Genomic DNA, 9,671 nt, shown 5'->3' with positions numbered 1-9,671 from the left:
CTCTTTGTTAACTTTGTCTACCAGATCTTGTCTCTCAGAATTTTCCTGGACACATTGGACATCTTCCTCCTCATCCAGCGGTATCCCGATCACACCCTGATCTTTTCGTCGCATTGCTGCTAGCTGGGAGAAAGAGCTCTGAACTTGGCTCTTTGTCAGCCACTGTTCTCTTGTGAACAAACGTGCATTTGATTCATTTTTCGCATTTCGCATGTCCACTGTAACTTGGGCGGGGTCTTCCTTTCGCCCAGTTCTTTCTCCAAGTGTAAACCGTGCCGTTAGATATTCTTTTACCTTTTCTGAAAATCTAACGCTGCCCCTTGGTTGGCTTACGGCCCATCCTGTTCATAGAGACGAGTGAGGCGAAGTATCCCCGGAAGAAGTGAGCGGTGTACTAGAATCTAACGAACAGCTCGAACACTCGATACGAGCGGTATCTATCGACGAGAATTTAAGGGCCCAGTCCCTTTTGATTGCATCATACTGGCTTAACCTGCTGACTGTATGCTTTCCAACGTCCAGGTGCAGCTCTAGCTGCGAAAACGTTTCGAACACTTCAACACATCCAAGAACAGAGCATTCAAACAATGGCGTTGTACTCTCTGTTTCCTTGATGCCCTTTGAAAGACCCTTGAACACACGCTTTTCAGGAGGATCATAAATTCCTTGAGATTCTATGGTTTGAAGGGACGTTTGACCTTCGTGCTTGATATAAATTACGTCATATGGAATGTACTTCCCTTTACCGATGCCATAACATTTCCAAACTCTCAGACCGGTATCTCCATATTCGAAGTTGTGGAAGCTACTAAAATGCTCAATCTTATTTATACGGAGAGTGTGCTTTGATTCGTCGACTATGCTCACTGCAGCTGTTGTTCCCCTCACTGGGTGTTGCGTCAATGAGTCTCTCATGTCCACGGCAGTTAGAACATCGTGCCCTTCGTTGCAGCAAGCACGAATAGAGGACTTCATTGAACAGAGGATACGATCGCAAATGTCTTTACCAGACTGCGGCTCCGAGTAGTGATAATTATGAACTTCAACCCCAACTCCTTTTGCGACATCTCTCACAACGGTTACTAGGGAGCTGTTGTGATAGCAACCGGCTTCATCTAACCTCAGATGGACTTTCTCAGATGGAATTTCTGTTCGACAGTCAATAGGACTGTATCTTTCCGATTTCTTCCGTTTATTTACGATCTACAGTATCCGAACTTTCTACATTCAATCGTTCTCCAGTCTTCTGTTACAAGATAGTGATTATATTTATCTGCTATTACAACCGAAATACACGCTTGAACTACTTAAATCCAAGACTGACATTACTTATTCGTGATTTACTAAAATCCCAAGCTATTTCCTGTCAACTTGATTTTAACAGCTGTTTCTCATTAAAGACCGATCAGCACTTCTGTAATTTACACCCACACACAATATTTGCTGCACGAACGACACATCACGCAACCTAGAATTTCCCTAGACAATTCCTTATTCAATTATTTCAGACCATTGTAGTCACGTTTCATGAAGTTTTTACAGGCCAAGGCAACTCCAAGCTGTTACCAGTAAGGGCGTTTGATGTAGATGTACTCCAGATAACTTTTCACTTGTTTGAAGATACGAATTCAAACGACTGTGCAATTTCTCTAGGAAAATTTGCTTGAAATGCACCGTGACACTTACGTATCTTCTCCACTAACCGAAAATACAATTTGGCGCCAAATGACAATCACCTTGATGGTTATGAATACTTTATTTTCAAGTTCTTATCTTCTTTGCTTGTTTTACTTCTTTTTCTGTTTGGTTTTTACTTTTTCTTGAACATCAAGAGACGAGTTAGTTGATGGAGAAACTCTATTCTGCATGAACGAAGACACTGTCTGAAAAGCCTCATGCCCCCAGCGGGTGTCCGTGCTAAACTACTTGCCAAGATCGAAAAGCTCAAAGCGAGCGAGCAGTCGTCGTTTCCGTTGCCCGGAAAGACCACTGAGATTGCGGAGAATGAACCACTTGCGCACGGTACACCAACTTGTAGCAAAAACCTAAACGATTCAAACGATATAGCTCTGGCGAAGAAAGGTAACGATTTATAGTTGACTACAAACTAACTAGAGTACAAACTGCCTGAGTCAACATGACCGTAACAGATACATGACGCCATATTCCAATTAAGTTCTGATATATATCTAGGGCATATTAGGTGATAAGACAAAGAGCACCGTTTGCGGTTCGTCTTTTCAATTTTGTATATTTGCGATTTAACTTGTTCCTTTAAAGGCAAGATTTGTGCAATATTTCGTAATAACGCTCATTGTGCTGACGTAGGAACCATTTTCAGGCATAGAGTTTTAAAAATTCCCTTAGAGTAGCACTTCGCTGCTCTAGGAATTCTATCAATTAATCACTCCTTCATTTTACAAATTTACTGACAGTTTTTCTATAGCCTGTGAGTGTCTACTTACCTTGACGCCAGAGATTAGCTAGAAATAAGAGAAAACGGACAGAAAAAAGGAAACTGGAGAAAAATGCAGTTCAAGAGTTAAAACAAGAAAAATACAAAAGAAAGGCAGCAAAAGAGAAATTGCTTTACACTGAAAAAAAGAAGGATAAATTTTACCAAATGTGGCGCCAAACAGAGCGAGAAAAAGAAAAATCACATCAGTCCCAGATGTCTCTAGAAGAAATCAAGCGATGACTGTTCAAAGGGTGTTGTTCCCATTAAAACACTACTGGATATTCCCGGGGAAATTTTAAATTTTGGTTGCAGGATTCAAATGCTACCTTGGGAGAAGAAAAGTTTGGCCAAGTAACACTTGCCTCCTACAAAGGATTACCTGTTGCTGAGAAGCAGTTCCATGCTGCTGTCTTATAAGCAGAAATAGAACATGAGGCAAACATTATTTCTTCTTTCAAGCACTTAAATCTACTAGTTTTCTTTGGAATTTCTTGTCTGGAAAAGCTTATCTGCTTGTCTTACAATTCTATAGAGCGGGAGGCAAAGCATTCACTATAAAAGACTGCCTTCAGCCTTCCTTTTGGCACTGCTTAACTATAGAATAAGTGACTGATACAGTTTTGTTTCCTTATTTTATTTTGTAGAATGCTCCTGAAGCAAAAAAAGTGGCCGGGGAGGCAAGGACAGGAATGCCTCCCTTCATCGTATTTGAGGGGAAATTTTGCTCCCCAAAAATTATCTTTATCAGTGGGGAGCAGGAGCTCTTGATAAAGATAAATGGGGGGCACACAGAGGCGCCAATTACTTTTTTATTGTTGTATTTTGTGTGTTATGTGTAGTATCCAAAAGAATGTGTAAATGTGCATCTCTTCTTGCAGAGATACATTTTAAAAGTTTATGATAGCGCAAGACTGCCAACAAAATTATTGCAATTTTTGAACGTACTAAACTGCTAAGGCTTTATTTTTTATGTTTCGTTGGTGAGTTTGAGATTGCAAATAATAAAGGTGAGATCAAGAGAATCCCATCGCATTAAAATGTCTTCGTAGCTTTGGAGTTAAGGGTGTTGTTTTATAACACTAGTGGAAGTGCTGATTTACACCAATTGAGTGTAAAATTCATAACCGCAGTGTAAAATCACCTCGTCTCAATGTTGGCACAGCTGCAACACATTTTACACCAATTCAGTGTCAAGGGACACTCTTTTAGAGTTAAAGTACACTAAAATAGTGATAAGTCAGCACCATTGTGGTGTATAGTTACACTCCAGTTACATGACATGAAAACGAATTTGCACCACGTTGGTGTAAAAGAACACCGTTTCAGCGTTGATGAAACACTAAAATGGTGCTCACACAGCTGCATAAATTTACACTCTTTTGGTGTCACCATAACACCTTGACTTTTTGTGTGAGGGACAGCGGGTTCACCCGCAATGGTTAATACGGACCTCTGTTATGCGCCATAGTGCGATCGTTCAGCTTTAAATTCCAAATTTTAGCCCCCAAACTTCGACACATAGACTTACAAGTGGAGTGCTATGACTGATTCTTGAAGAAAATGCAGCTACAACCCAAAGTTCCAACGGGACATTAAGCGCGAAACATGGCTTTAGTTTTCGAGTTTAGTTCGCAACAACAAGTCAAAGAAGAGTATCGATAGATGCCGACCGCTGAAGTTTGGAGTTATTTGCTGGAGTTATCATAAAGTTCACCAGTTTGGGGAGCGAGGAATATCTGAAATTTCACATAAACCCAAGATGCGACGAAGATAAGCTGTATTTATGACGAAATCTGCTCCAGTGCTTCGATTTTGGTGTTGGCGAAAAAATCGCGAATGCTCATACATGTGCTGATTCAAGCGGTCATCACTTTTGAAAAATCAAAAACGTACAGGGGTTTTGTACATTTTTGACTATAAAGGTCTAAACTCAACGGCTGTGTAGGATAGAGTCGTCAAGCAGGTCTCAAATCCCAAAAACTTAACGTCTAAATCAAGGTTATTTACGGCCATCGGCCGATGGAGATTTCTAGTGGTCAGAATATGCTAAAATTCGCCTTTTCAAAAATATTGAGAGGGCAAATTCTAACTTTCTTGGCAAACTAGAAAGGTTTTTAAGCAATCTGATATAAATTCTGGGGCTTAACTATGCGAATCAAATATTTTACAATGTTACAAAATGCCTATTTTTCAATTTTCGAGACGTTGCGACGGTCCCTTCGGATTATGAAATAATTATGGCCCCTAATGCAGTCAGAAAATGATTTCGAATCAAACCAAATCTAATTTAGTTCTTTCCTAGGTAAAGTCTTTCTGTTGACAGAGTTTCAGGCAAAATTATTTTTGACGCAAAATTGACCGGGTGGAAATAAGAGAGACAGCCTTTTAAAGAGATCCGAACTTTCTGAGTGTAAACATCAATCAGCTGCTCGCTATGGAAGTCCTAAATTGGCAAACCCCCTTAATTATCTGATAAAAATGATGGTTTGGCCTGTCGTAAAAAATAATGTACAATATACGTCGGGTTATACACACAAATGCCAATTGCAAGGTGTCTCACAGGAAAATTGGAGAAGTTTAGCCCTGCAAAATTTTAGTTGTCCAAGTTCTCGATGATCTGAAGAATATAACAAGGGGAATTTTTTTAAATTAAAATATTAGACAATACTGATCAACGTTCGCCTTAATCTTTACCCAAACTAAAATTTGAATTACCTTCATGGAAAACGTTACATCTTCCTGATGGATAAAGTTAACATTTTCCTTAACAAAGGAAAAATCGTGGTCGTTCAGCTCACAAGTTCCTTCGCCGTCCTTCTTAGAGGAGGACCACTTGAAGTTTGTTGAAGAACAACGTTGGTTTCTCAGACACTGTTGACCGCACGATATTAAACTTGTAGAGTCAAACCTTTTGAAAACGTATCCCAGAAGCTGCTTGCTCTCGCATTGTCTGAATTGTGAGGAACGAGATGACGTTGAGTCGAAATTATCATTGGTAGCGGAAATTAATGGAGTTTGAATTAACAATAATAAAAGTATGGTTTTCCACCGAGCCATCTGCAACCAAAGAACGTTATCTGTGTTGATGGAGACTTTAGGTTACAGGGGAGAGAAAGTGATTCTTTCTTCTTCACGATATGTGACAGATTGAATGCTTTATTAGAGGTGTCTGAGCCTAAATTTTCAGTTTGTTTGCTGAAATATTAGCATTTGTAAAAACTTAAAATTGACTTTCAATGAAACACAACCAAATATGACAAACACGAGGGTGCAGATGTTGAAAAGCTGCCATCAAATTACTATATTGCTCACGGACAAAGAACGCTCAAAACACAACGTTTGGTCTTTGCGTAGTAAACTTGTTCTTTGTGACGTTAAGTTCAACTCACGTTATTTTTTTGTTTTAAAACAAGGAAACGAGCAGAAAGAGATAGATAGTTAAGACACGAACGGTGAGCGCTTATTATGCAGCTGGCTGGCGAGTCTTATGAATATGCAGGTGCCATAAAATTAAGTTTTCCATTAGTTCTTCTTCCACAGTGGCATGATAAGTGATCCAGACGGTGGGCGTCAATGTATTGTTTGGAGAAACAAAAACACAAGCGAACTGCACCGTCGTCAGATAATTGAGTGCGTTCTTTCCCTCGTTCTCGGCACATGACTAGTAAACTGTTCCTTTGACGAGCCATACCTGAGTTTATTTTTTTTTTTTTAGGTATCTAGAACTAGATCTTTATAAAAAAAACCCCAGATATTTCACGGTTTATGAAATGCACCCAATAACGAGGAACTCGAAAGCGAAGGACAATGCAATTAAAAACTTTTCACCCAATGTACGGGTGCAGGCTCAATGATTGCATGAAAACCACGTAATCCCTTTCGCAATCCCTATGTCAATGCAAGTCATTTTCCTGAGCTGGTATGTGTCACTGTGCAATGTTAAAAGAAAATAGTACTTTTTGTATGTAATGGCATAATTAGTAGATTGTGTTGTTAATAGAGCTGGATACTGTAAGTAGTGTAATTATTAGTGACTGTAAGTAGTGTAATTATTAGTGACTGTAAGTAGAGTAATGTAAATAAGCATTGTAATTAGTGTAAGTGGTGTTTCATATTGTATTGTAAGCATTGTGTTTGTAATTTAAAAAAAAAAAAAAAAAAAAAAAAAAAGTCATTTTCCTGAGCTGCTTCATCAGTGGTAACAAAAAATAATAATTATACTCTTCCAGTAATGAGAGTTTTTTTTTATTTGTTTAGCAGGATTAATCGAAATATAAACTTTGCTATATATTTCAACATTTTTACCTAAAATAGATGAGTTCTCAATTTTGTGATATGCCGTTCATGCAAGTGAACTTTTAAATCGAACTTAATGTAAGCAGGTTTCCATTAAACAAAGAATATGTTAAAATGTAATGTCTCTTTCGAATGCCAACAAACGACGAACAAGATTGATAAACGATTGAACTGATAAAAACTTAGAAATCTTTATTCATACGAGAGGCCATTATGAAACGATGACAGTATAACTCATGGCAGCGTACAAACTTTAACCTCGGGAACATTAGATAAACTGAGGTGAACAATCAAGGAATCAAACAATCAGAAAAGACCTTTCTGGCACAGAACCACTGGGACTGGAAAATAAGGTGTACCGTTATAAGTACAGGGAGAATCGAACCAATTTTTTTGTCGATCTTTTTTGACGAGTATAAAAACACATTTTTCGTGAAGGTAGTTTGGTTCTCCCTGCGCCCATGCTGAGAACCGGTCCGCTAATGGAGTATCGTCCACCCAGTAAAACTTATCGTTTATTTTTCTGTTCAGTCCAATCCATGCACGAGGATCTCTCCCGTTTGGTTGGCTCATTATAAGGCGAAATATGAAGTCGTTCTCATCGGCAGATTTGATTATCGGCGGATGTGCTCGGTGATTTTGACAAAACGTGAGTGCATCGTTCCATCTTGGAGTAGGAGTGTTATGAATAAGGTAGCATGAATTCTCATGACGAAACCAACCTTGCGGGCAATCCTATTGGTCAGTAGAAGTTGATAAAAAATCTGATCATGTTATTTCCAAAATATTATCATAACAATGAACATGAAAGGGTTGTACGTGACAGCTAATGATCTAAACAAACTATATTCGAGTGATATGCTAGTTTAAATGACAAATAATTTTTTAGGTACAGCTACACTTTTTACTGCCTGCTTTCAGCCGTTTGAAAACTCAGGTTAAAATATTTGTTACAACCCGGTACAATAGATTTTTAACATGTTTCTCACCATGCATAGTAATGTGAGTTTATTGCAGGTTGAATTTGAGTTTCAGTATAGTCGATATTCACACAACACTCAGCTTTAAACTTGGGTATATTTAATCTTAGACAACTGAAAAAATATCCTGTAGATATGAAGAATGGGTAGGTGTACCCCATGCGTTTGACAGTTACTCTGTACATCGCTCCAATTCGGGGTAGGGGTGTAGAAAAGTAGATAACACGAGCGTCCAAAAACAATCCAATCAAGTGGGCAATCCTTTCGGACCGGTAAAAGATGGAAATCAATCACAATTAAAACAAAAACACCGAAATCACACGTAGATATTTGTGACGATAAAGAAAAAAGATTTATTATAAGTGCGACTACAAAAAAATCGCCAATCGGATTACAGGAAACGAGCTACAAGCTTTACAAAAATTCCCGATCGTCTGTGCTTGTTTTGGTCTCTAAACAATGACTTGCACATTCGAATTTACGTAAGATAGTTGTTCGTTTCCAATGATGTGATTGGTTAATTCTGTATAAATTCGAAGTTACCTGCCAACGGCTGCGATGTCGTGAGCCACTAGGAACCAGCCAAATGACTTAAAAATATCCTTTAGCCTCTGGTTGTTCAAATGGCGGATAAAGCTATCCGCTCAATAAATCTCTATCCGTTGTATAGCGCAGTACGTTTCGTTGGCACTTATCCGCTGAATAGCGATATAACTGGTGGATAGCGCTATCCGTCCCTTGAACAACTGGGGTCCAGGGCGTTACGTGTTACAAATCTACTTTTGATAAATCAGTTTCAGGAAAACAGTTTTGTAGTAATATATTACCAATATTAGTAAGTTTCAGAAGCAAACTGGCTCACATGAATTATCCGAAGGCCAAAACTGACTTGAAAACATCAGAATTTTTTCAGGCGCCATAAACTTGAGTTTACCATTAGTTTTTCTTCCACAGTGGAATAATAAGTGATTCAGATCGTGGGCATCCATGCACTGTCTTTCAGAAACAAATCGGCTCGAATGAATTATTATATGTGAACATCAGAATCGTTTTCAGAACTTAAGTAAAGCCTAAAAAGGACTTTTGTTTCAAATTTCATGTAAATTAGCATAAACACAGGAAAACGTGATCTGGTTACTTAAAGAGATCCGAACTTTCTGAGTGTAAACATCAATTAGCTGCTCGCTATGGAAGTCCTAAATTAGCAAACCCCCTTAATTACCTGGTAAAAATGAGACTTTGGCCTGACGTGAACAATAATGCACAATATAGAATATAAAACATACATCGGATTATATAAACAAACGCCAATTGCAAAGTGTCTCACAGGAAAATTGGAAAAATTTAAACCTGCAAAATTTTAGTTGTCCAAGTTCTCGATGATCTGAAGAATATAACAAGGGGAATTTTTTTAAATTAAAATGTTAGAAAATACTAATCAACGTTCGCCTTAAGCTTTACGAAAACTAAAATTTGAATTACCTTCATGGAAAACGTTACATCTTCCTGATGGACAAAGTTAACATTTTCCTCAACAAAGGAAAAATCGTGGTCGTTCAGCTCACAAGTTCCTTCGTCGTCCTTCTTAGAGGAGGACCACTTGAAGTTTGTTGAAGAGCAACGTTGGTTTCTCAGACACTGTTGACCGCACGATATTAGACTTGTAGAGTCAAACCGTTTGAAAGCGTATCCCAGAAGCTGCTTGCTCTCCCATTGTCTGAATTCTGAGGAACGAGATGGCGTTGAGTCGAAATTATCGTTGGTAACGGAAACTGATGGAGTTTGAATTAACAATAACAAAAGTATGGTTTTCCACCGAGCCATCTGCAACCAAAGAACGTTATCTGTGTTGATGGAGATTTTAGGTTACAGGGGAGAGAAAGTGATTCTTTCTTCTTCACGATACGTGACAGATTGAATGCTTTATTAGAGGTGTC

At 38.5% G+C, this 9,671-nt stretch overlaps 1 protein-coding gene and 1 long non-coding RNA gene across 2 annotated transcripts; one reads left to right on the top strand and one right to left on the bottom strand.

Annotated features, from left to right (window-relative positions):
- Window positions 1-1,195: 1,195 nt before the first annotated feature.
- LOC149043382 (uncharacterized) lies at window positions 1,196-3,434 on the top strand. Its single transcript, XR_016187593.1, has 2 exons — window positions 1,196-2,082; window positions 3,103-3,434. It is a non-coding gene; the product is annotated as an uncharacterized LOC149043382 (long non-coding RNA).
- Window positions 3,435-6,744: 3,310 nt separating this feature from the next.
- On the bottom strand, window positions 6,745-9,629 carry LOC149043381 (uncharacterized). The gene is made up of 2 exons (XM_089209258.1): window positions 9,217-9,629; window positions 6,745-7,489 (listed from the first exon to the last, which is right to left on the bottom strand). Exons 1-2 carry the CDS (start codon window positions 9,556-9,558, stop codon window positions 7,061-7,063), a joined length of 771 nt encoding a protein of 256 aa, XP_089065384.1. The 5' UTR covers window positions 9,559-9,629; the 3' UTR covers window positions 6,745-7,060.
- Window positions 9,630-9,671: the final 42 nt, after the last annotated feature.

Source organism: Pocillopora damicornis, chromosome 6, assembly GCF_964200805.1.
Source record: "Pocillopora damicornis chromosome 6, jaPocDami1.2, whole genome shotgun sequence".
In the NCBI taxonomy this organism is placed as follows: domain Eukaryota; kingdom Metazoa; phylum Cnidaria; class Anthozoa; order Scleractinia; family Pocilloporidae; genus Pocillopora; species Pocillopora damicornis.
Note: the sequence above shows the minus strand (reverse complement) of the source record. Positions and strands in the feature narration are given on the sequence as shown.

Coding starts and splice junctions, on each gene's coding strand:
- LOC149043381 (XM_089209258.1), bottom strand. CDS start 9,558: ATGGCTCGGTGGAAAACCATACTTTTGTTATTGTTAATTCAAACTCCA. Junction 7,490..9,216: donor ATGTAACGTTTTCCATGAAG/GTAATTCAAATT, acceptor ACTGACCAATAG/GATTGCCCGCAAGGTTGGTT.